The sequence below is a fragment of the Ptychodera flava genome, chromosome 9 (genome assembly GCF_041260155.1).
Source record: "Ptychodera flava strain L36383 chromosome 9, AS_Pfla_20210202, whole genome shotgun sequence".
NCBI lineage: Eukaryota > Metazoa > Hemichordata > Enteropneusta > Ptychoderidae > Ptychodera > Ptychodera flava.
The window spans coordinates 17,221,822-17,248,996 of NC_091936.1; the positions used below are offsets into that span (position 1 = coordinate 17,221,822).

The window sequence follows — 27,175 nt, forward strand, 5'->3', positions numbered from 1 at the left end:
TGACTTGTATTGAGGGAGTTCAATACAAACTAATGACCCTTCAATACGTTATGGTGGTAAACAAAATGGAAAAAGTGTAGTCCTATGTTAAACCATGGAGGTAGCGCCTCTATACAAGATACAGGTCTGACGAATTCCTGAACATACTAATATGTTGCTAATTTTCTTGAAATAATATACATTTTGGTAATTTGTGTGAATGGCTAATTGAAATCTATGAATACAAACTTAAAAAGAATGCGCATGTTTTCGGATGCACTATAAAGCAATATAAACGCTGAAGCACTTGCATATACCAACTTATACACAACTTACACCGCTGAAAACATTTTAAACAAGACGTTTAGATCCATCGCTACTCCACAACAATGGGTTTTTAAAAGTTTCATTCTATTGAGGTGCCGTGGTATACTGATGATATGTTCGACAGACTAAGCTCATCGCGTGTAGGGGGAGGGGATGTCAGTTCTCTGTTTAGATTATCGTGCGAAAATTGGCGCCAACTACACGGCATGGTTACGCCATGGTAAAATAATATACGTGCGTGGTACTCAATGGCCGTTTAGATTTTGGTTTGAAATATTTATTGTTCAGAACACTGTAAAAGTTCAAATTTCAAACAACCGCCTATTTCAGCAATGAAACAGGTGGTTATCGCTTATGGGAAAGTTTATATCCTACTTTCGTCATCGGGTTTCGCACACGTTAAATCTTCGTTCTTGGGAGGGGTCAGGAATACGCACTGAGTTTCAGTCACCATGCGGGTTTAAATTAACCACCGGCCCCTTAGGTTGAACAGAATAATACGAGTGACGGAAAGTACTTCTGAAAAGTTAACGTCGATGCCGAGTGACGTATCAGTAAACTGGACAGTATAATCCGTTAGTAACACCTTGGCTATATATCACAGTCGTTGATGTGTTTGCTCAAATTCTGCTTTCCGCCTAAGCGCCCAACAGACGTGTGTATATGCACGTAAAAGGGTTTGTTTTACGTGCATATACAGACGTTTATGTGGCGCGTAGGCGCAGAGCGGAATTGGAGCAAACGGGCGACTGCTGGCTATATCCATTTGAAAATAACTACCATTTTTATATTTTTCAATATGAAATGAAAATAATAAGACCTCCCGACATCTTTCCCTGGGTTTTAGACTGTCGAGCTGGAGGTTTGATACCATAAGATTCACACCCTTGTATGTCACACCTATTCAATATGGCAGAAAGTTGGGGTGCCATGTTTGTGAAATAGGACGTATGATTGAGCTATTCGACGGATTCCCGTAAGAACAGCCCTCCGTTGAAAGCACTGGTGCGCCACCCTTGAAAATCGCTCTCGGTTGTAGAGCTTGAGATGTACTTGGCCCATCTCCTCGATCCCCCGTGTTTCAGTATGAGTAAAAGAAATTCTCTCCGAGACAAACTGGCGCACTGTGCATCCTCTGAATGTGACGTAAAATGACATACGAGAATGTTCAGCGACTAACCGGTTGACCGCCTGTGGAGCAATGTAAACGTACCTCGGGAAATAGAACAAGAGATCTGGCACGTTACCTGTTTACAAGAATCGTCCACAATCCTTCGCGCGGTAAAAAAAGACACTGTTCGCTCCCCGCCCTTACTCTTACTTTTCTACCATTTGTAGAAAGAGTTGTAAGAACTTATGAACATCTTCAAAATCAGTATCCGTACAAGTAGTTTTCCGACACTACATGCTAAAGTATTCCGCGTATGAAACCCTACTAAAGGTTTAGAAAAGCCTTATTCTCACTTCTATAACAGAAGCTCTGTGTCCATGTCACAAAGTTACACTTTCTTCTTTTCTTAAAGGCCCTGCTACTACGCTGTTATGGTTTTCGCCTTGAGATTCGATTCAACTGTTGGAGTCGTCGCGGTGGCGGTACCGTTTGTACTTTTACCGATCTCTTCCTGCGAGTTCACGTTGTTGGTCTTGCCCGATGGTGGGGAGGACTGACGCTCGGTCTTCGCTCGGTCATCTTCGAGATTCTCCGGCGTCTGCTTCGTTTCGACCGACTCGTGAGACGTCTTCGTCCGCTTCACTGACGGCTGCCTCACTCTGTACAGTAACTCCAATGGGCCATCCTGTGCCGAAAGGGAAGGAGTTATCAAAAAGAGTTAGACAGTGATAGCACTACGAAATTACGCCAATGATAATTCGAATAGCTGAGGGTAGGCCTAACTATAATTGAAATGTTGAAATAGACTATGACTGACAATATCGGTAAACACAATATCATGGTTAAATTATTTTTATCTTTACAAGGCCTGGCTACATACAAAATACAGGGCGGTTAAACCCATACGGGTAAAATGTAATGCACAGAATGAATGACTGGTCAAATAAATGAATAAACAGGTCGAAAAAAATAATGGAAATGAACAAAACTCAGCATTCTGAGACCAAACTGCCTTGTTTAGTCGAAAACATACTGTAAGCGCAATGCTAATGACGATGAACAATTGACAGGCTACATTAGCGCACCCATTTCGATGTAAAGTGGATTTCAAATCTAGCAATCAAGGCAGTAGGTGCAAATACACAAAAACTCGGGAGGGTTTTGCGTACTTAACTAATTATTCCTATCAAGAAATGCAACTGCAATCACACTCTTGAGAAAGCGTGATAACTTTTTCACAACTGTGGCAAAATTGTCAAAAGACGAGCCTTTAACACCAAATGCGCAGTACGCCTGTCTTTCTTACCCTTTCCTGCCAGAAAGTATCACTTCCCCATCAGCCGCCAAGTCAGTAAAAAGCGGTATTGAGCCAAAACATGACGTATTTTCACCCACTTGGCTTGGTCTGTTATACCATCTTTAGTCCAAAAAAAAATCAAGTTTACAGTATTTATGTTTTCAACAGCTTTCAAATGTACAGTAATTATGTTAAAATACACCGTATGGAATATGAGTTGTGTTTCATTAATTTGAACCATCTTGACCTGATGGTGAAATATGGACTTGGCAGGAAAAGGGTTCCACCTCGAAGCCACCGGACTGTCTGTTAGTGTGTACTCACTCTTCTCCAATCATAGAGGTAGGCAATGTCCATCAATGTGTAGTGATCAATGAGAGACTCGTAACTTTTGCGATAATGATACAGGACGTCGATCTGAGAATATAAAACACAGTAAAGGTGTCTGTGTTATTAATCATCCTCAAGCATGCATGATTTCTTTTGTAATCCTTTCTCACTGAAAGCACAAAAGTTGCGTACTTTCTCCAAATCTCTGATTTTGCGCATCAAAAGTCTCTTGTTCAACAACTTAAAACGTCCTTTATTCATCCAGGTGACACTAACCCTATATGGCATGATGGGTATTTTACTATTGCTGACGCATACATGGAAGGACGTACAGGTTGCGCATCACCGACGGCCTGTGGGTAAAGCAACTGTTGAAGAGATGGGACATGCGCAGTTCACGATCAACACTCTTTAAAGTTCCATTATCTGTAACTTTTGATGCATTTTCCAAAAAATTGTTTTAGTTGTAAAAAACATGTGTTTTACACTCAAAATCATGTCGGGGTGTCTACAGTGTTAAACTTGACAACGAAGTCTGTCTGTCAGTAATGTTCATTGTTGTTGTTGACAACGGAATTCAAATCCGAGCAAAATCGTTTGTCAACTATTGTTCTACTCGGGAACGAAAAAGACGAGCGGTGTCCTGCCAGAGTCGGGACTCCCCAAAAGATCACGTGACAGCTATGCAAACAAACCCACGTATACAACTTGAAGCGCGCACAGAAATGCACGTATTTCTGTGCAAGCTTGTGCACGCAGTTTTGTTCGTATATACCGTGGTCCATTCAAATTCAGGATTTAAGCCATCATTACTTCATTAAAATACTTCATGATACGCTGTAGAGCAAGAAATTGTCTTTTACAGCCTGAGCAAAAGTGACGAAAAATGCATAAAGTTTCAACTAATGGTCAATATGCTTGGCAGAATACGACTGTCCATCCGCAAGACAGCGAGAATTCAAACTTCCAAATTACATTTGAAAGAAAGTTAGAGCTCTACACCTCTCACGAGAGGTTGTGCATTCCATACCTCGAACGAGAACGGAAGTCCGAACTTGTGCCGTATGAATTTCTTGATGTGGTGTACAGTGACCGCCGCTGGACATCTTAGGTACCGAACATCTGTCATCTGCAAAGTTTGTCGTTAAATATAAGTGAAAATAGCGAATTATGCAAAACAAACCTTAAGATTAATCACATTGAATACAATCATTAACACAGAATATCGATCAAGTCGGCCATGCCATTGACTTATCGGGTAATGTGTGGGGTAAAGATTGTTCATTTACTATAACTATTTACACTCAGTTTCCATTGTAAGCAGTGCTGAGTAAAACAGCACTAAACTAAACAGCGTTAAATTTTGACAAGTCTAAATTATTCTTTCAAACGGAATCAAAGAACGACCTTCATAATAAACAATAATGAACAATAATAACAATCATCATCATCATCATCATCATCATCATCATCATCATCTCATCATCATCACATTCATCATCATCATCATCATCATCATCATCATCATCATCACTACAAAAATCTGCGGGAATGCCTCCTTTAAACGGAAACGAAATGTGTCGATTTCTAACGAGCGAATTAGCTGCTCGCCTTGGGTCTGCGTACGTCTGTACTGTCCCTCGAATAGGTTTACGCACGTAACTGAACGTGTTCGTTCTTCAACAGTCTTAACTGCAGAGGGTCATGTAAGACCCTTCATGACGGCGTGTTAAGTAATCGCCACTTGTGGTCTCAATGCGCGTTATCAACGCTATTAAGGCAATTATTCTATATCTTTTGTAGACAGTTATGACACCGACCACTGGGAAAGGTATGAGTGCAATACGACCTGACTACATTGAACAAGAAGCAATTATGATTCCCATTATTCGAGGAAAAAAACATCGCGCAGCAGACAAAGGATGTGATGATACACAAGAAAGGAATAAAGAAAGAGTGTGTGCATAGCCGTAAGGTGGCGTAATTAAGGGTTCAGGGAATTTCAGCTTTGTCTGATCTGGAATCCCCGATCTAACCTTCGGCTGAATAACGGTAATCTATGGCGGGTCCCCTACTCACCTCGTCGCTGGCCTCGCTATCACCTTGGTTACTGTTGCCATTGGTGACGTGCGAACGCTTGTGTCCATTCTTCGTGGGTAGGTAATACTGCAGTGACATGCTGATCTTTTCATCGTCTTTGAAGATGAAGTCTTCGTTCACTTCGCCGCGTGCTTCGGCATTGGCCGCCGCTGTGCTTGTGCCTGCAGATTGCAGAACAGAAATAAACGATCGATGAGGAACAAGTGATCGGCTAGACTTCAGTAATTCCCAGCAAGCCGTGACCAAATATATTCGCCACTGTTTATCCCATCCTAACGGAAAACACATCAAGAAACGAAACCGGTTCTGATTTCTCTCGCAAGATAATCGAAGAAATGGCGCGTCAGGGAAAGTAGATTAGGCCAAATAAAAAATATCATGTATGTTTTCAGAAACCCGACCGACCCTAGAAAACCCGCCGACCCAAGACACTTTTTTTCGTTTTTGAAAAAAAATAATTCTAGTACACCCTCTGTATTTTACCGTATTTTATGGGTCTCAGCCAACAACAATACAGATAAAATAATTTCCTCCAACCTACCAATCTACTCTAATTTTCGGAGGCATAATTATTTGACCTAGACACTACAGACCGTGTAAAAGACGAAAAACATTCATAGACTTGTGTATCTGTCTGTCATTATAATGCACGGTGTACTGGCATTCTTGATCCACTTACTCGCTGCATTTGGGTTTTTCGCATAAAAATCTCTTCTTCTCTTCATTTCGTCTGTGAGGAGACAAGATAAGATTTAAATCACAAAGTATACACTTCTGTCAAGTACGCAGTGGGGACGCCTGCACTTTTTGAGGGGAACTATAGCAACACATATGTTTTGCGAAATTTGGCGTGGAGATAACGTAAGGATTTTACATGTAGATCACCTCGAGGTAGTATGCGCCTTGAAAGTGAAGGACTTGAACTTTCGTTCGAAATTTCCTAAAATAAAACTTAAGGCTTACAACCCTCCTCTAACAAATCGAGAATAAAAACCAGCGGTCACCGTGCAAAGGTCGGAACTACGTAGAGGATGCGGTACCTAACATTTATCACTAAATGACATTCAAATACAGCAGCCATTCCTAATGGGGAAAATGTGATTATCGATTTAAAAAATAAACAAACAAAAAACTATGATGGTGATTTTTTTTTTACGGATCCCCACAAGCAGTAGACCAGAAAAGTACTAAAAAAAATCAGGGTTCGAATATCTGTCCTGAGGTGTGACCTTAATTCATGATTTGCCTCACAAAACGTAAAACTGGACGACCTGTATATAGTAACGATGAACACCAATTAACATGAAATGCAAAGAGATAGAAGATTATTTGATGGAAAGGACGGGTCTTACCGAAACAAAAGTGTAACGAGTAAGTCATTCGAGTAAAATACATGTGAAAGTAGATGGTGAGAAATTTCCGTAAAATGCGACGCAAATACGGCATCAGCTGTAACGATATTCCAACAACAAAACACGCAGATATACATCGTAAAATTTACGAATTACCTCGAAATAAACCGGGTACTAGTTTGTACACCATCGTTTGTAACGTTCTGTCAGGCCTGGGGAAAGATTGTACGGAATATTCAAAAGTTATTAGCGTCAAACACGCTGACAAGAGTCACTATATTGTAATTGCAACGGCTATTAGCGTTCAGTAATTCCCACAGCACCACAGAAAATCTGGCCTGTAGATGGATGCATTAAGCTTTCTGTGCTGAGCTCACAATACATGTGTGGTGTTATCACGAGACGGGCTAAAGGTGAGATAATGCTAGTACTTGAACATTGCATAGAACCAGATGCAGGGGACTTTGTGGATGTAAAGCGACGGCAAAGGAAACGGTCCGCCCAAGTATCGAGTGAATTTCTCAGTTGTAATCTCAAAGGTATACATATCACAGCAAATATAATGAAATCTATCGATTGGTAATGCGTTTACTGACCGTATTTAATTTATTTGTAAGTGCTCGTTGCGTGGATTTTTTGGGGGGAGGGGGGATTTACAATCAGACAAATTGCATTGAAGTCAAATGTCATCCATATGACCACGATAAGGCAACATTCTCACCTGATGTTAAGCAGTGGCCTTGTTTTGTGAACCTGTGCGTCGCATACCGGACAATATTTACTGGTCTCTAGGTAACGGACGATGCATGTCTTGCAGACTGTGTGAAAAATTGTCCGAGAAAATTTTAAAATCACACCGATTATTGACACCGCTGAACTGTGAAATGGAAAACCTCACTCACAAAAAAACTAGATTCAAAATTAAATTCATTCAAAGTTATATCTAGGGCGAATACATTCCCAAAAGGTAAAATTAGAAACACACCTAGATTATGTACGTTTATGAGCTTGTCGTCTGCAGGTTGCAATATATACACAATGTCCCCGGATGTGGCGAAATCTCGTCCCGCTCGTGAGGCAAAATCTCGTCCACAGAGTAAAATATCGTTGATCGCAGCGAATTGCCAGGTTATTGTGCATTAAGGATAGCTCAACATCAACTACCATCAGGAAAAAGTACTGAAGAATGTCATTTCCTCGTTCGAAAATGCGAAAATGTCATGGATCGATATTATATATAACAGAAAAGTAATTTGGCTTGTTTTGATGTTAATCTTTAAAATTTGAGGGTGCTTGGGAAGCGAACACTTACACGAGTGAAGACATTCTATCATCGTCGTGGCGTCAATGAAGTATCCGCCGCAGAGGACGCACATCAGGTGCGGGTTCAACTCTGTCATCTTCAGTTTCGTTGACTGATTCATTCTGAAAATTAATAAAAAAGAAAAAAAGACAGAGTGAAGATTTACAACTGCCCGGAGGTAAACGAATTAAAAGCGATACGGCAAACGACATGTCACGGAGACACAGCTCTTCCACGTACACAGTAATCCTTCCACTGCAGTACGTGAGATGAGTTTACAAGCGTCTTCGCATTTATTTTGCTTCTCGCAGTTTTATTCTGTTAGTAAATTTGTGCTTTGATGTCAGTACAGTCTTATAATATTCCTGTATAATAATTTGTGTGTAATTAATGACCATCTTTTGGTCACAGTCGGTGCCAACTGGCTGCTAACTATATACGATGCGCACAAGCAAAGCCTTGTGGGTAATCTGTTTCTCGCCGTGTCTATTCCCCGGAGGCAGTACTTTACCCAGTGCTGTGGATGTCCAAACAGTAACAAATACCTGCTACTCGAAGGTCTTCAAACTGTGGGAAACACTGGATGTAATAGTGACAGTGTGTGCAAATATATCGATTTATCTGCAAGGTCAACGATTGCACAATCGGCTAAACCCGGAATTCGAACAGACCACGGTACGCGTCATGCAGAAACGTAGATATAGATCTATTTAGTATCTGTATGTATATTACGGTACGTGCCTTTATCCGCGTGTGAATGTTTGTACCGCTATCACATGTACCCAAAGTGTCTTCCGCATCCGTTTTCCATAGAGGTACACGTGTCAGAACACGCTCGCAAGTCAGAGGGACATTCCGTAGTAGGCCCATTGGCGAGCACGAACCGAGAAGCAGCGTATCTACGGTGGCATTGTAGCGACGGCATTTGAGCGACGGCTCAGCTTTGCAGCAGCGCACTGTCACCAAACCATTACTTCGAGATCGAAAAAGAGCTGTGATCAGAGAGCTATCATTTCGGTGTTCCGGAAAGAGAAAGTTATATTGGTCGAGTTGAAATTAAATTCGTCCCAGGAACAATATTCTGACATCGGTGCAATCTAAAAGTGTTGGATTTTTGGAGAGCTTAATTCTCTTACACTTTACTATCGAACAATGTTGTGAAGAGGTTGTCTTTTTTTCGTCAATTTTTCTCTTTTCTGTCCAAAAATACCGGGCTTTGCATTTTCTTGCCTGTGAATCACAGTCCCTCCATGCATCACGGGACTGTTGATGAACCCGAGCCCGAGGCATCTGTCCCGTCTGAGCTCACTGGCAGACGCACTTGGGCGAAGCAGAGTTGATACGGGAATTGCCTTGGATTTAAACGTAATCCCTGGAATGTTCAGAACTTCTCCGAACAATAAGTCTTTAAAAGCGGACCATTCAGACAGATTGTCGTTCAAATATAACATTTCGATTGTTAAAAACACCAAACAAAGGGCGATTAGAGCACCCCAACAGTGTGTATAGCTATCCAGCGATTTCATTGTAACTGCCGAAAGAGGCAAAGAGCGCGTCTGCACAGCTTGTTATGAATAGATAGATGCTGTCTTCGCCAGTCTTTTTGCCAGCAGGGTGACAAAGTCGTCAGTAATTTGTGGATGTTTTTCAGAGTGAATGCGGGTGAGGTGATGCGATGGGTCCCGAACTGTCACTGGCTGAGTGTCACAACACACCCGCGGTTGATGCATTTAACTTCTGATGATAACATGGCATGGTGAAGTGGTATCATGGATGAGAGACATGGGTGGAAAATTAAGACTTCCTGTTTCTATGGCAATAAATACCTAAAAGGAACGCTCATTCATGATGATGCCATGGTTCCTCTATAAAGGGAAAGTGCAGTGTCGTGCTCTCTCGGTTGCTTGCTCGTCTTGAAGTGTAAACATTTTAGACCCCAACGATGACGTTACAAGAAGACGGCAACGATGCTGCCGTTGTCGTTATCGACGAGTGAGCGTTGTGTTTGCTGTGCTCATACCAACTACACCGCAAAACGTATCGCAGCGCAACGGCGGCGGCCCATAAAATCACCACATTGTGCGCATGTGCAATGCGGAAAATCCACAGAGACACAAGATCGGATGATGGATGATTGAAGTGATATCACTCTCACAGGACAGCTACATGGGCCCCGCCTCGGCGCTTTATAATGAACAAATTGTTCGCTGAGATCACGAGACGGATCACCGATCGCTGCAGGCTCGAATTATCCAACGAAACTCACGCGAGCACCACGCGAACTTACGTCAAATACACCGTGCAGTCCCCACGCATTTACGTCATCGTGTCGAGTTGATGCGCTATCATCGGAACAATTACAGCCTATGCACTTTTAACACGCGACAGAAGCCGCTGTTCCACGAACATTTGCGGGAAGTGATGTGCGGCGGCGAACTTGACGACTTTAGTGAATTATTTGACGCCACCTTTAGAATCTGATTAAAATTTAAAGCAGAGGATGCAATTGTTCGGCTTAGGACGAATAAATACGACACAGTGCCGAAGCCCAAAAAGTGAGCATTTTACGTACTAGAGCAGGCATTTATCGACCCGGGCCTTCCCCGAACCATCACAAATCCCGAAGAAACCCTACACTTCACAAATTTGTACGTTGCCATTGACAACAACAACACATTTTCTCCTCTGACTACGCCGGCGATGCCGCGTTAAACCTATGCTGTTGTCCCGATCTTACGCTAGCCTTCTGAAAATCTATCGCTTACGATAGAGAAGGGAAAACACAGAAATTGTCTCCAAAATATCTCACAAAATAGCTATCATCTGATAATATTTTTTTACAGTGTTTCTAGGTATAGCTGGAAAAAGAATGGTTTACTTAGACATGTCATCTTTAGCCACTTTCTTACCCGCATCTTGGCAAATACCAATGGTACTAATATATTTTATTGCTTCATTCATTTTTTTTGTTAACGTAGAATGCGCCTCAGGACAAATATTCGGATTCTCCTTCAGTCTACCACCTGTTGGCGTTCATTTTGAACCTCAAGAAGTGAATGAAGTTTTCAAAGTTTATTTTAGTGAAAATCGAAAAACATACTTTCCCCCCATCAGAGTTAACACACGGAAGGCGGCCATTTTAATTTCAAGCGTCGGGAAATATTGGTTCTTCATTTCTCTCCAACTTTTGCGCCGTTACCCTGGTTTTGATTCTTTATTTCGACAGGGTACAGTTGAAGGTTTCCTTACAAAAGGTTTGAGCAAAAATTTAAGTCTTTCAATTTCGAGGCGCGTACCACCTTAATATCGAGTAAATCATTGGTAAAGGTCGTATATGTATTTTTCAATCATTATTTCTGTTCTCGTTCTAAAAGATTTGTTCACAACTATATCTGGTGACGTGCCGAGGGCAACGGAACTATACTGCCTGAACGTGAAAACTATCATGTAAAACAATATGAGAAAACGTAAACCTCGTTAATTTTTTAAAATTCATTATCATTTTGATTGAATGTTCTACTCAAGAGCTTTTATCATTTGAATCGTCTCATTCGGAAAAGGGACAGGTCTTAAAGTTGGGTCGAAGTCGTTGCTATTCGCATGCTCACTCATGCTCACTCAATCAAAATTGAATCGCGGGAAAGCGGCTTGAGCAGGTCGACAAACGCGCACACCAGGTATAGTAATAATAGTTTGAAACGCTTCCGGTGATTTTTGAAGTAAACTTACGTGACGAGCGGAGCTGATAAGACGGACAGCAGTCCGCACTGACCGCCATATGGATGTCGATACCGACTAGTAACATCCCACCTCCCCCGCCTACAAACGAAGAGAAAAAGCTTAGCCTCCTTCTAGGTAGGCCTAACGATGATGAATGACAAAGTACAGCGCAGGTCCCCATGGACCGTAAAAACACGTCTTCTTCAATATTCAGGACTAGTTAATCGTGGAGCTACACGTGGCGAGGTCAAATGGGCCAGTGTGCACTTATACAAAACCAGAAAACTCATATTGCTTAACGAGGCTATAGCTACCTGTAACTTTTGATAATATTTTCATTATCTTTGTTCACTAAAACACGTACATTTTCTTCTTGACCTCAGAATACGCCGATATTTATCGCACTAACCTTGTGAACGCATTCGTACTAAAATATCAACAGTCAATCGCACGGGCTACGTCGAGAAGTTGAACGCCAGGCGTTCTGACATTAGATGGAACAGGGCGCTGTATTTTACAAGCTGAATAAAAATGGAGAATACGATACCAAAAGTTGCGGTTAATGGAGCTTTTATTTCATTCGACGATTTCAAGAATGAAATGAGATGATCGTGTGCGATTTTATGACTCGGCGATATTTCTTATCGTGGCATATTACTGGATCAAAACACCCGTTGCAACGCGTGTAGTGAGCGACGCGTTAAATGTAAGGACTGCCATCCACAATACAATGGCGTTATTATACATGTATGCATTTTACACACATGTTGGGTAGTGGCCAGTTCATTATTTTTTAACATATTTCAAAAACCTTCGCTTCTCTTCTCAGCCAAAACTGTTGACGTTATTTTCCCTACCATGTATTGTTTTGTTTGTCTTCCCGTCATAACAGCCCGCCTTTTCGAAACATCGACAGGTTCTCTATTTTCTAAGACAACCTCGCCTCGTATTGTTTAGAATAAATGTACACACATTAACGAAGAATCAAATCGCAGCTCCGTTAACACTCGATTCACTTTTCCAGTGTTGCCTAATTTCTCTTCTCCACCCTGTGTTACCGTCTTTTTCCCATTCGTCCCTTTGTTTAGCTACAACTTCTCGATAAAGCACAGCATCACATTTCCGCCACGATACGGTTGGATTCGGGGGTTTTCCCTACAAAGCCTTCTTAGCTTCATTTTTACAGCGAAAACAGCCCCTCCATCAATCGTCCTGTTTGGCTGGCACAGCTAAGAACGATCGCCGCAAAAAACCAAGCTCGGCGAGCATGGACTTTGAACCATGCCTGGGGGCTGGGAAGCTTTCTCTGCAGACGCTCACTCGGCGTACTACGCTCTGAGTACCCGATGGAAAATTGGTACCTATGGTCTTTTTGTACGATTTGTTGCCCGGGGCGATTGGGTTTTATTTGTGAAGACTGCGTACCCCGCCGTTCATTGTGCTCCGAACTGTGCCCTTTTCTTCCCATGTACATTAACAATCATGCACTGCGCTGTCCCCTCGCCATTACAAGCTATTGTGAATTCACGTATTTTTTTTCTTTCACTAAGCGGTCGTTATAGTGTCTCGCAAAAGCACACGAGAACACCGATCTCGTACAAACGCAATGAAATTATACATTGATCGGCCGTACTATTCCCTCAATTCTTGCAATAACCCAAATTGGTTCATTAAAAGCGAGCAACCGAAACTTTGGGAGTGAAGACCGACCGTCAAGTTCATCATAAGTCTTCATAACGAATTCAGTTTATCGTACCGTTCCAACGACATCCAAAATAACTGGTTAACTTTCGGGGTTTTTTTTATAAAAATTAATATGAATGACTCTTTCCTTCGCAGCTGAAGTGTCAATCGACTGACCACTAAGTCAAGCTGATTAGCTTCTCACGCTAATCAATCGAAACCATTGACTTATTCCATTAGGTGATTCATTCGCTAACTGTTCGTGATCCATGACCGTGTCCTTTTAGTTCGACTTGTCGTGTCCTTTTCGCATGACACTCTGTTTAAGCGTCACGTGACAAAACGACCGACCCCGGCATCTCATCGAAATTGTCTCGTTACAATCAAGTAAATTACGGAAGTGAACTTTATAGTTGATGCCGATGGTAATTACCATGTGACTACCAGATTAGTAATGAGATCGGCAAGCCGACGGTATATACCAAAAATTTTAAAACCAAATAAGGTGTAGCTTTTGATGTGTTTTTCATTTGTGTTGTATGAGCTGTAACAACCCGTCACCGTCGTCATTTCAATCATAGACCCGGGTCACTCCATGGTTCACCGGCCACCACCCGGACTTTTTAACGATATAACAGGTCCACTGCGAAGATAAACATCGATCGATTGATCTAGTCAATAAGTCATGATATAAAGGCGGTCCTTAAAATTGGCAATATATTCTAATGACGTAAAAATGTAAATCTCACAGACTGGTATCGATCGGTCTGCGCTCATCATACTACGATAGATGAATAGATGTTAATGCATTCTCATTTTGCGCTTCATCGCTGATGCCGCTGCCTCGAAAGATGGTGCTACACAAATGTGCAATCAAAATAAGCACATGCAGCAAGGAAATGGGTGTTCTTGTTTTGACCAAGGACAGTAGAGGTTCCCCGTCTACTGTCTATGTTTTAACTCAGTACATTTGTGTACATTAAAAAAAGTATTTTTAAAATCACTGAATTCTCATATCGATTGAACAGAGCACCGCAACCCTTGAGATCATAGTAGTAAAACTGCGACAGTCGGGGTTTTGTGGTCATCGCCAACTGAACTATTGAGAAATCTTACTCTTGTAATGTATCTCCCACCTGGACGAGGGGCAATTTCAGGCACCCGAGAACATCTTACCCACCTGGCATATAACTGTTAGAGTTTGGTTTCAGAAAGGATTCGTGACCAATTGGAGACGTCGATGGGGACCTTGGATATCAGGGCTACTTGGCGCACGTGTGAGAACAAGTCATCGTTTCACGGGACTGAGGAGCTAATAGTCTTTCCGCGCACGTGTACGATGTTCTTCGCAATTCCCAGTGTGGTGTTTAAACACATTCCGTAACAGACGTATTGCCTATTTCTCCTCGAGTTTTATTTCTAGTTTTTATTGCAGCATTCGCCAAATAGTAATCCACTGATCTTCAATTCACTTACGGAATTTCTCAGTCTGCTTTTTCGTCAGTCTACCCGGTTATCACCTAAGCGTGTCAATTTCCTTCTTCGTCAACTTGCCGATATATAGATGAGGCATGATGAGATACACATGGTATATTCTGGGAACTATACTATGAGACATATCTTCATATATGCGTGCGTTACTTCGAACACCGATAAGTGTCACCTCAGAGCTTTTATTGTGTTAATTTCCGACCACAGAAAAAACATTTCCGCGCACGGATGGAGGAATTCTCTGATACTGGCTTCACGCAGTAATGTGCAATTTTACACGCATGTTAATTTTATTTTGATTAAAACAACAGGATGATTTTCTTTTCCTTGTGACTCGCTGCGGCTTTCCTGTTGTTAGTCAATTCACCGAACAAAATTAAAGGCCACAGAAAAAAGGATTGACAATTATTCTAAATGCAATACAGACAATGGCGGTCCATCAATACTCTAAAATTTAGAACGTTCATTTCAAAGGTATTCATTCACCTTTGTCTTTCTCTGAGCTGTAATAACAATAGACTACATGTAGTAAGGTTTCTAGTCTCCAATCGACAGAACCCTCGCTGCCAAGAGGAAAAACAAAACGTAACCGCAAAATAAAATTTGACAAAACAGTCAGACAGTCATATTTGCAAGTAGGTCTCTCATCGCATTGGGAAATTCCCCGCCCGGGTACCGTTTTAAATAAATGAGGATATTATGATTCGCAAGTTGCATGTCGTGACAAATTTGTCGGCTCGTGGCCTATTGACTCTCTCTAAATGCACACAACTCGAGGCTCAAATATACACGCTATAAGACACGTCACGATTTGTAAAATTCGCGCATGCGCCCTTGATGGCGTGTGTTAATTATGAAATTCTCGATCTCAAACGCCGCGTTTAGTTATCGGGCAATAATCATTGCAGAACGATTTGAATTGACTTCACTTTCGGACCAGCGCTTGCCGCCAATTTTTTGTGGCGCTTGAGATCTAATCTTCGCAATATCGCCCGAAAATACATTAAGTAGGCAGGCGGTTGATACACCACGTGACTAGGTGACGCCGACAAATTGCGAAATTGGCAGACTATCGACTGCGCGGAGTACACGGTTAACAGTGCAAGTGGCGACACGTTTCTCCATTGCCTGCTGGTGTAGTTTTCGTCACACTTACCACGCAGGTGATTTCTCTCAAACTTGCCGTCAAAATGGAAATATTTAGTCCTTGACAGATCACCCTTGCCGAAACGGTGTTTTTGCATACTGCATGGACAGAAACCTGAACAAAACAGGCGGGCATCTTTAAAGTTGGAACGTTGCCAAAAATCTTTCGCATCGACTCCGCCGATTCGGATTTTGATATATGCATCTCTGCGAAAAGACTGCACTGTCGATATGTGTATGTGAAAGCACACATGTGAGCGGCGCATGTGCACTTACGATGCAGACTGTAGCGAGCAAGGCGCCCAATATATACGCTCATACTATTTATCATGGCCACACTAGCCAAGATATCTCTTCTCAGGCAGATCCCGTTGCAGGTACGCTTGCAAATGAAGGTGATTGAAACAGGAGAAGCCATAAAATGTGACGCTTAAATGTATTTCCCGCTCACCGAGATGTCATCAATATCATCGTCTGCATCTGTGGCGCGCGAACATCATCTGTTTTCCGGTTTGATAGTGGTCACTTCGTGAAGTAACTAATTTCAATTCCGTATTTAATTCAAGCCTTTACACAGCAAACAGACGCTATGAACTGCGATTGAACACACACCATCTATGCATCTAATTGAAATTTGCGAAACAGCCTGAAATAATTTAAAATATTATAAATAACTCATTTGTTCGTCGCCTCATTTCACCTAATCCGAGAGGTTAGATTTCCATGCGTATACATATTTCTGTAGGAAGCACTAATATGGTCTGAACGCTAAAATAACCCTGATATTAGAACAGCGTTAATTGCTGCATGCGCGCCAGGAAAACCAACAAAATCACGTACTCTGTCCGTTCAATCGAGATTCATGGATTCTACCGCGCGTAATTTCAATTGTGTCCGTCTTCGAAAGACACGTACGATCAGACTTCTTGTATTATCACTTACTTCTTAAGAACATACTCATTTATACACATGGTATCTTGGTAGACCAGTGTAAGTCTCTTCGGAAACCAGCCTAAAGCCGAATCGATGAAATTGTAGGAATAGGAAATCGACTGAACGAGTGGAGTTGAAAACACATTCATTGTATGACGGTTTGGCTGGCACTGAGAGTAAATTACTTAGAAAACAGAGAAATAAAATCACTGGATTTGGAAGACATTCCGATCAATAAATTAAATGAATGATTTGAAAAATAAATATATCACGTGACTGATTAGTAATAGGAAGATATGCGTAGGCCAAATAACTTGGTAAGTACGCAGGTAAAATGATAAGCTATGATAATTAGGTAGATACATGGCACAGATTGGCTAAACAAAGGAATAAAATCACTGATTAGGAAGACTCAGGGATCAAACTGACTGATATTGAAGATGAGGATGAAGATCAAAGTCTAATGTTTTTGGAAATGCTCATATTAAGTGCCTGCTTTTGGCATATCGGCAGATTAAAGGACTGAATTGGCAGAAAATTGCATTTTTGCAATCGACCGTCGAAATGTCGGCTGTTGTAGAGCAATACTCCGATATACAGATTGCCGCGTTCACCATGCGATAGCGACTAAATCGGTTGATTTCGCAACTAACTAAAAAAGCTACTGCAGCTTACGGACGAGATATACTGGACCAGTCAATGGCCTTGACAACATGGCAACCTTTATAGCGTTCTGCAGGGTTGCAGTTTGAACCCGCACAAGAGAATGCAACCGTCGTTTATCAAGGGTAACTGAGTGCACCATTCACCACAAATCGTGCAAGGTCGCCGTCACACGCCTGTTACCATTACGACAGTGGGGTGTAGATCCACACAAACTTGAATGATCTGAGTTTGGACAAGTTCCAAAAAAACTTAACAGATCAGGTACCGTTGTGCGGCATTTCTCTGATGGTCGATCGGGTACGAGAAAAAGCCCCTTCAGCAAGCGATGCACAAATACTGCGTGGGTGAGTAAGCTTACGGCAAGAGCGGCGTAATTCGTGAACTACCGCGTAAACATTCGTACATTTCTAGTCCTCCCTCACGACAGGGTAAATTGTGTTCAACGTGACTTTGTCTAATTTGGAGTGGTGCCAATAAAAAAAGACGACGGCCAAGTCTTATGTTAAAGATATCGTACATACTAAAATTAACTGTATTTCAAGATATCACACGTGATATAGACACACATAGTCATGCATGATAAATATCTTGTTTTCATATCGGCGAAACTAGCTAAATAAATGAATACAAAATAATAAATAAATAAATAAATAAATAAATAAATGTGTATTAGTTCATTAATTTCATTTTCCTTCATCGAATCGATTAAATATGTGGCATAAATTATCGTATTTAACATGCTGACACAGGAAACGTAACAGTATATGATGAGCCGGACTTGATGAAATTCTCTGTCCAGAAATTATTCGATTTTCACGAAAACGCATTGATGGCAGACAATATGGAATTGCATCAATTAAACGTCAAAATATGCTTTTGTGTCGATTCATTATTCATAAAAATCCTTAAATTAAAGTCATAAGATACCCTGTGAAAGCGAAATTACAGCTCTCGGAGACGACATAGTCAGAGTATAGGAAACGCTTAAGCTGGTAGAAAAGCGGCAAACAGACCTAATTTTTAAAATGAAATATTAAAACATCTTGTAAAAATATGCCAGCTTTCGATGAGAATTTTCAAGAACCGTTTTTACAGTGATAATACTGTCACTGGAAAATGCTGAACTCCACTCGGAACATTATTTCAGGAATACTAAGAAAGATATGCAAGACGCAGAACATCCGGGATACAAGAATGACGTCACTAATAAAACCATGATGACAGGTATCATCACGACACAGTTCGAACTAGTGGAAAGGTAGATCTCTTCAGATTTTCTAAGTGCCACTTCGCTTAGTTCCATCGCAAAAAAATGTCATGCAGATACTAAACCAAGTGAATTTACATTTTAACACCATCTCTATTGATAAGAGAGGCTTAAAATCTTTTCCGAAATCATTCTATCTATCAAGCGACAGCTTTTTTTGTGGAGAGGGCCAGATAGTGCCTAGCTAGGTCGTCCCTTCGCCGCTACCTCACGAAAGATGTAGAGATTCGCTACTGCCTATAATGTGAACGCAGTGCTCGTTTACAAACACTCTCCTGAGAGCTGTCACAATGGTGACCCAGATTTTTTTCCCCTCTATGACATCAGCGGACGCCTGCCCGACATTACAGGCAAGACGCAGAACACGGTTTGTCGGTCAGACGGTTGACAAATCGGTAAATGCCCTCTGAAACCCGACTGCAGAACTGAGCTTTTTTTGCATTTGCCGAATATGTGCCTGTCTGAGCATGGAGCTGGCCTGAGCGAGCGAAGATTAAGTGGGTGTCATCCGACCGACATCACAGTAATACTAATACACTGCAAACTAGGAAAATGCCGCCAACGAAAACGGCCACGCTGAAGGGTCCCTGTTCTTGTTGACATCTCGTCACAACAGGAAGCCCAAGCACTCCATTTTTTCTCGATCTGCTCTTCAGCCTTACAAAAACCAATCCACGGTGCTTTCGTGTCAAAGTATGATGCGCCGTATGAGTTCAAAGACAATGCACGGTATGAAAACGGAAGTGCGGACGACAACATATCGGGCCATGCAGTTTTAATCGTACCTGCTGGCAATAACACAATCCTTATCGAGCAGTGATAGACGACGAATTGATGGGCGATTGATTGGTCTTTTACAGCGAGTGTTCGCCCTCCTACATGGTGAGAGAGAGAGAGAGAGAGAGAGAGAGAGAGAGAGAGAGAGAGAGAGAGAGAGAGAGAGAGAGAGGGAGGGAGGAGGGGGAGGGACAGAGCCAGACAGACAGAGGGACACCGAGACAGATAGACAGACACACAATCACACGAACCTGTAGTGTGATACTGTGATAGTTTAAAAATGCAGAAACTGTCAATATTGGGAGCATATGATGTATCTGTGAATCGAAATTTTGCCTGATGCCGGTTTCCTTTCATTGATTTTGGTACACTCTGCAAAGCATCGTCACCATTTCCGACGTTGTTGTATAATTTGGAAATCTTTCTGTTCCATTCAGAAATCATAGCACAGTTAAGCAAAGGTTAATTTAACATCAATAAAGGACTACAATCTCTCCTGTCACCGTGGTGTTTCCTTTGCGTGACAATTTGGCATTGAGGAAAGAGAACTAATTGATGTAGTCAAAGGTGGAGTGTTGACTGCAAACTTTCACCTCAGCACGTTTTTGTATTATAGGTGAAAACGATTATCAATATGATTGCAAAAAGGTAACTGGATGTAAAATGCCTGCAAAATGGTGAATTAAAACTAGTAAGTTTTGCGTTTTTGGAAACCAACTTTTTCTTTTCTGACTTTCTTTTTGGCATACTGCATTCTTTTGATCATCGTAAACATGAGAGGATAAGAACTTGACAGATGAGAGGTTTCTCGTTCACAAAGTGTTCATTTTAAAATGCGTCGTTTGGGCGATATTTAAAAGATGAACGTTTTGAGCTCTCATTCAAATCCAAGTACACATCACCCCATGCTGCCTGGTCTCCCCGCCTCGTCAGAGAGAAACGACATAGGTGTGCAAGGACGTGTCGCGTATGAGGGAAGCATTTTATACAGTGTTGCTGCGTATATTTAAACTGTTCGTCTGGGTTCAGTGTGAATTGATTGAAAACATTCACACGTGAATATATTCGATACAATACCGGGAAACGATAACGTACGACCCAAGAAGGTTAGTACGTCGATTGCGCTCCTGTTCTACCGGATATGAAAGAAAATACTTTTCAGAAAATGATCAATGTCGTTGTCGATACATTATTCATCAGCTCATCTAATAATTAGTTATCTTTCCCCTTCATGCAGCAATGTGTACTGACGTGGGGGCGCTATTCGAAACCCTTGCGAGAACATCCCTGTTTTCCAACATTTTACTGCTATACTTAACGTGACAAACATTGCAGTAACAATATTTTGTGAAAGGATTATATGAGATACCAAACAAAAGCAAGACCGTATATCACTAATCTCTACAATTTATGAGGAAGTTGGTATCGTCGTGTATTAAAATGGTTAGAAAGTACCCATTCACTGAATGGGAAGTTAATTCCCTTTGAAGAGTAAAAAAATGCTTTTTGGACGAAACCGGCGACTTAAATCCAGTGTACTATGTAATAAAATTGTTATTCACCTATTCATAGAAACATAAATACATTTCATCTTACGAGGCGCAAAAATACGGTAATAATTGAAGTAAAAATGTTGTGGAATATTTATTTAGGCTCGGTCGCCGGTCCCACCACACTGTCCGTATTCACTCGTTTTATCATACAATTTCATATTGCTTCCTATGTCACCATATATTGTGATGTTCGGGTTTTACTACGCATTACACTAGAACGAACTAATGTGAAATTACACGATCTAAGGACCGAAAGTCATTGATTATCGAATCGGTACCGTCTTACACCCGGTTTTCAAATACATCCAGAGTATATGAACTTCTGTGTGTTGCGTGCGTCCCCGTGCGAGCAGTTTTTGGAGGTTTGGCCTAAGCTAAAGTTTTGTTGATATTCTGATCGGTCGTGTATTTAAGAAAGATACTGAGCAGACAATTTACACCAGCTTGAAAGTAAAATGTTTCAAATTTGAGGTGTTGAATAAGATTTTATTCTAAATACAGATACATCGAACATGGCTTCATGCAAATTTGTCCAAAAAATTAATACTGGCAATGCTTGAAGAGACATGGTATGTGTTTACATGTCTGATGCACGAGTAAACCTTAAAGGGAAACGTTCGTCGGAACTGCGTCTGTGCGAGCTTCTTGTTTCTAAACAATGATTTTGTGTACGATATCTAGATGCACCACATCATCATAGCTGTAACATTTAAATTATAAGATGTAGATTATGACAGACATGTTTTAACTTTCATAAATCACCATCGTACTTTGGAGACAGTGTTTACATTGGTCGTATGGGTCCCATACGACCTTTTAGCCCAGCTCCGACGACTGTATCCCTTTAATGTAACTAAAGCACGTATAAAGACATGGCTCGTGACCATGTCTAGAAAAGTCTTGGGAATCGGTGGAGTATGCAGTTGTAATTTGTGGCGTGGAAATACACAAGCAGACACAAGAAGTCTGGGGATTGAGGTATTGAGTTACATCGTGTCCCGGAGTCATTTGCTCTAGAACAAGTCTTCAAAGATAAAATTTCGACGGCGTTACGATGAAGGAAGGCTTACCGTTCTAAATTTTTATGTTTATAGTATGTATGTATGCCGTGTATCAGTACGTACGTGTACGTATATATTATATATATATATATATATATATATATATAATTATATATATATATATAATTATATATATATATATATGGGTATATATATATATATATATATTTAGCGTGAGAAATATATTCACAGGGAAGTGACAATGTTCAATGCACAAGTTAGCAGAGAAATCTAACACACACAGACTATGTATATATATATTAGTTCAATATATAGTCATATATAGTCAATATATAGTCAATGTATTATATATATATATATATATATATATATATATATATATATATATATATATATATGTATGTATATACACAATTATATGTACAATTATAACTTCGGAAACTCTTTATAACGTAACCATTAATTACATTCTTACCGATATTTGATAACCGGCAGTGAGCACCTCGGCCCATAATTTAAAAAAGGGTTTTTAGTATTGTAACATGGCTCCGAAATGGTGTTGGGTCATTTTTTTAATTATTAGGTGTTACATTTTGCTCACTTTTGCTTGAGAAAATAACGAAAATAGTAGGTCTGAATTCACTTTATTTGAAAAGTAGAAAACCTTCCGGGGAAAGATTAGGGTCGGTTACAGGAAACCGCAGGTTTTGGTGGCATCCTTGTCATTTCGCTTGGACCCTTCGTATGAGCTTCGCTTTTATCACAAGATTACAAGAGGTGTACGAGTTGCAAGCACCGTGTCGTAATATTAAAATTATCGCAAGACAACAACGGGGATGGCGGGGACAGCGCTAACTCAAGGAGCGTCCCACCATGGAGATATTTCTGATTCAATTGCTGCCTACCCACGACTCAAAAATCTTAAAAGGAGAATCATTCAGAACACGGTTTGAGTTGCAAACTTTAAAACATTCCATCAGAGTTCAACACGGAAATCAAGGTATTCCTACGATCGAACTTGGAAAATAAATGTGCAGTTTCGCCAGCATTCTCGAAACCGGGTTTTCAGCTTTTGTCACTGAAAAAATGAATTGCGCATGATCAAAACAGAAATAGCGGGAAAAATCATTTCAACGTATCCGACTTATTTAGATAACTGGCATAAATAAACAGCGAGAATATACAACTATAATATCCCCTTGTTGTTTATGTTTGAAATGAGTTTATTAGAACTTAAAAGGGTGCATCGTGTTATATCATGTGGCTTTTCATCACGTGATCAGTATATTTAACTGATGATTTTTTTAAAATTTTTACGACAAGGGAATGGAATGGATCATCTTCCACCATTTACGGAGATCTCTGTGTTGCCTTATCTGTCTCCATACGATGTCGATATATGTCATAGTGGTACAAGACCGACAAGGAAACAAATGTGTGTGTGTCAGGGCTCCCGAGCTAAGCCTGTCATACACCCCTGACTTTCTCCCCTTTCACAGACTTTATTCGTGAAATTAATTTCAACAAGCAAAAAATAATAAACGAAAAATTAAAAAAGATTATGACTGAAAATGACTGAAAATAATATATTTTCGGAGCCACAGGATTTTTTTTGGTGCTCGGGCTGAATGACATAAAGTTGCCTATCGTTGCATGCGGAGCTCTTAGTATCTAAGATGGATAAAAAATATACAAAGATTAATTATGATATATGTATGGAGACATAAACAGTATTCGTTGAATTGATTTTGAAAATTTAAGCAATCTGAGAAATATACGAATACAGACAATCCGATCAACGTCTTTGAGTAAAATGACGCGAGAAATTGCGGGACAAAACTGGTTGGAGTCCACTGCCGGCTTATCAGATTTTTAAGAAAAAATGCCACCAAAGTCAGTTTTTTCCAATAACATCGCATCGAAAATTCTCTTTATTACAATCTCATATATCATCAAGTGATGAATACCATGAGTTAGGCGAAATTCAGCTAAAATTCACCTAACTTGAAAACTTTGTCGTGTGTACTTTCTTGTTTAAAAAACTGGGAATAAAGAAACTTTAGACGTTGCGCAAAACTACAATCTCTTTTTTTAGAATACGACATTATCTGTAGATAAATACGAGTTCTTGCTGATATAAGTGACCTCACAGATTTTTTACGGAAAGGACAATTTTTGGTAATTTTCGTTCGGTTACGAACTTTCTGGCGTTGGCTGGGAACATCGGCGCGGTACCGACAATATAAGTCTTATATTAAACGCCAGCGCCTACACAGCATAGTAAATTTCACTTTCAATAAGTGCATGCTCTGGCGGGAAAACGACAGTCTACGAAAGATGCTCCATAAATTGAAAGTTTTGGCGGGAACACAATTCTAGCCTTACGACACATTACATCTTTAATGTGTAAAAACCTGAAGAGTGTGGGACGCCGCATTCACGAGCATTGCATGGTGTATCTATTCTTAGACTACCTCTTTTGGGCTAGGATGAAGGTACGACACTGTTCTTCCGGTAAAAAGGGAGAGGTTAAAATAAAATGCACCATATTAAAAGATTCGCTTGCTTTTCAATTTCAAGGGGACGAAAAAAGAACTACAAGGCGGAAGTTGCCAGAGCGAGCTGCGGTCATCGGGTCATGGTGATGTCATGAAGGTTTGTTGGGAGTATTTCACAAAATGTTGTCGTATTCACAGAACTTTCCAACTGACTTCAAACGCATAGTTCTTGCCTCGACACTACGTAACATCAAAATGTTCCTGTAGGCCAGAAGTAAAGAGGTGTGTATGTAACCGGTTAAGTCTATAGTCATTAGGTTCATGGGGGAAATGTCGATCGGCTTACCAATCTCAGAGATAGAATTTTTCATATTTTTGAGAGCGGCGGAAAACAAACCGTCTATGGCACATTCTTGACTTCAACATCATGAAATCTTTGCAAAACTGCAGGCAACGTCTCGCGGACCTAGGCCGTTGCTATTATTTGCCGTATCATAAACACGCTCAAGACAATCGATGAATATACAACCGATATAGTTTAAAGCGTATATGCATCCACGGGTATACGCAATCAACCAAAGCATGACGTGCTGGTGGGGGAGGATACCGAATTTAAGTCCACAGTTTCAACACCTCCGGGAAAATCCACAAAAACCCCGTCGAAACTAAGGATTCGGCAAACATACTAAACGAACATCACGAGATTTCCGTAGTTTTGGGGAATTTTAGGGCAAAAGCAGGCTCTTGAAAAAAGACTCAAGTACTTCGGAACGTGTTTCACGCATCCGGGCCCGGGTTGATTCTCAGCATTTCTGCACAAAATCAAAATTTAGCGCAGAATGCCACGAACTGGACAGTCTGTACAGCTGGTCGACACAAGTGACAACCTAACTGTATTAAAATCTGGACCAATAAACGACAGTGGGGACCATTTCGGTATTACAATGGGGAAACGAGGTTGAAAATTCACCTTATTTAACCCGGTATACGTACGTACGCGTCTAGTTGTGTTGACCTCTCCCTCAGCATTATCGCGCGACACGAACTACGCCGTTTCCCAAAAGACGGCTCAACTGTGCCGACACGTCACCACGAGCAGGGAGCCGAGACGAGTGCCTATCTAAATTCGTGTAATCACGCCGATCGGAGCGCTAGCTCGGTGTTAAATTAATGGATTTTGGATGACTGTCACCGAACACACATACGCTACGGTTGGCTCACGGAAGCCATATTGGATTTTGACATGAGCATGAGAAACTGCGAAAATTTCCTTCAGTCGTTTTGTCCCTCACTGTGTACGGAACGGAAAAGCTAAACGACTATAGAAAGTAGACCATAGGTACATGGGAAATTACCTGGTATGGGTGTCTGAGAACGTCTCCTGTGCGCGTATACGAGCGATTCTGGACAGCCCTTCGCTAGATATTCATCAGCCGCTGTCGGTTCCCATCAAACGTATTGAATTAGGTCACGTGACCAAATCCATTTTGGGCTTCGAAGGCAGTTGCAGGCTGAAATAGCGCCTCCGTTACGGCGAATGAGAGCTCCTTCTGCATCGAGCAACGGTCGACAAAAATTGTCACAGCTGTGGCTATTTTCCAAGGGACGTTATTTCAGAAAGGCGCGGCGTCGGCTGAAGTATGGTGGATTGAAAATGCAAGAATCCGGAAGCTGGCGCATTTTACATTCAGTGTGTGCTTGAGCGATAAGCCAGCGCGCGCTCGATGTCACGAAGGTTGCACGCTGCGATGCTTGTCAGCCTGCTCGTTATGAAAATCGAATTTTGTCACGTTACGGCGGGATTACAGTCCCTGGGCTCCCCAACCCTCCAAATACCCTTTCGCGGGAGGCTAAAAAATCGCCTGAAAGTCGTCAGGCTCAAACCTTTAACCGCTTCAACAAATCTGCGCACAACTTTGCAAATCGTAATGGAAAATAAGCACATTGTAGCTACGTGTCTGCGGAAGTCAATCTTATCCCCCTAAACTGGGTTCCTTTTGTGCCGTTCCTTGCATTGTCGGCACCCTGTCTCTCCGACTCGGTTTATGACCTTTGAATACGTGTCCATACACATATGATACTGGTCTTAAAGATCATTTCGCGCGACATTCTTGTTCTCCTATTTTTGCCCCAAAATGTTTGTTTTACTTACTTTTTACTGTTCAGCGACATCACAGATATAAAACACGTCCAGAGACAGAGTGAGTTCGTATCAGTGTTGATACACCGCAGCCGAATTCGCAACAATTATGTTTTTTCGATCCACTGGATGCCGATCATGTTGAAAAGAGTAAAATCATGATATTTGTTGGTGACGATTAGCCATCAGTTTGCCTTCTGATCAATACAACAAACACACAGGTATAGGTAGATATAGATGCTTAGATGGAAAGACAGCCATATACTTGTAGATAGATCAAAAATCAGACACATGTCACATATATGTGTATTACTAGGTGTGTATTTATGTAAAAGTATCATAGTTTAAGAATTACACATGCACCCAAACATACAGAGAGAGAGAGAGAGAGAGAGAGAGAGAGAGAGAGAGAGAGAGAGAGAGAGAGAGAGAGGAGAGAGAGAGAGAGAGAGAGAGAGAGAGAGAGAGAGAGAGAGAGAG

General features: G+C 41.1%; 1 protein-coding gene across 1 annotated transcript in view; it reads right to left on the bottom strand.

Moving 5' to 3' along the window:
• The window catches only part of LOC139140181 (polycomb complex protein BMI-1-A-like), a 27,671-nt gene extending 1,506 nt beyond the window's left edge, over positions 1-26,165 (bottom strand). The window contains exons 1-9 of the mRNA XM_070709250.1: positions 25,911-26,165; positions 7,809-7,921; positions 7,218-7,314; positions 6,653-6,708; positions 5,824-5,874; positions 5,124-5,305; positions 4,075-4,173; positions 3,039-3,131; positions 1-2,102 (exon numbers count right to left, since the gene is read on the bottom strand). The exon at positions 1-2,102 is cut by the window's left edge and continues 1,506 nt beyond it. Of these exons, the coding sequence (XP_070565351.1) occupies positions 1,839-2,102; positions 3,039-3,131; positions 4,075-4,173; positions 5,124-5,305; positions 5,824-5,874; positions 6,653-6,708; positions 7,218-7,314; positions 7,809-7,920 (954 nt within the window). The 5' untranslated portion in view covers position 7,921; positions 25,911-26,165 and the 3' untranslated portion in view covers positions 1-1,838. The remainder of the gene's footprint in view (positions 2,103-3,038; positions 3,132-4,074; positions 4,174-5,123; positions 5,306-5,823; positions 5,875-6,652; positions 6,709-7,217; positions 7,315-7,808; positions 7,922-25,910) is intronic.
• Positions 26,166-27,175: the final 1,010 nt, after the last annotated feature.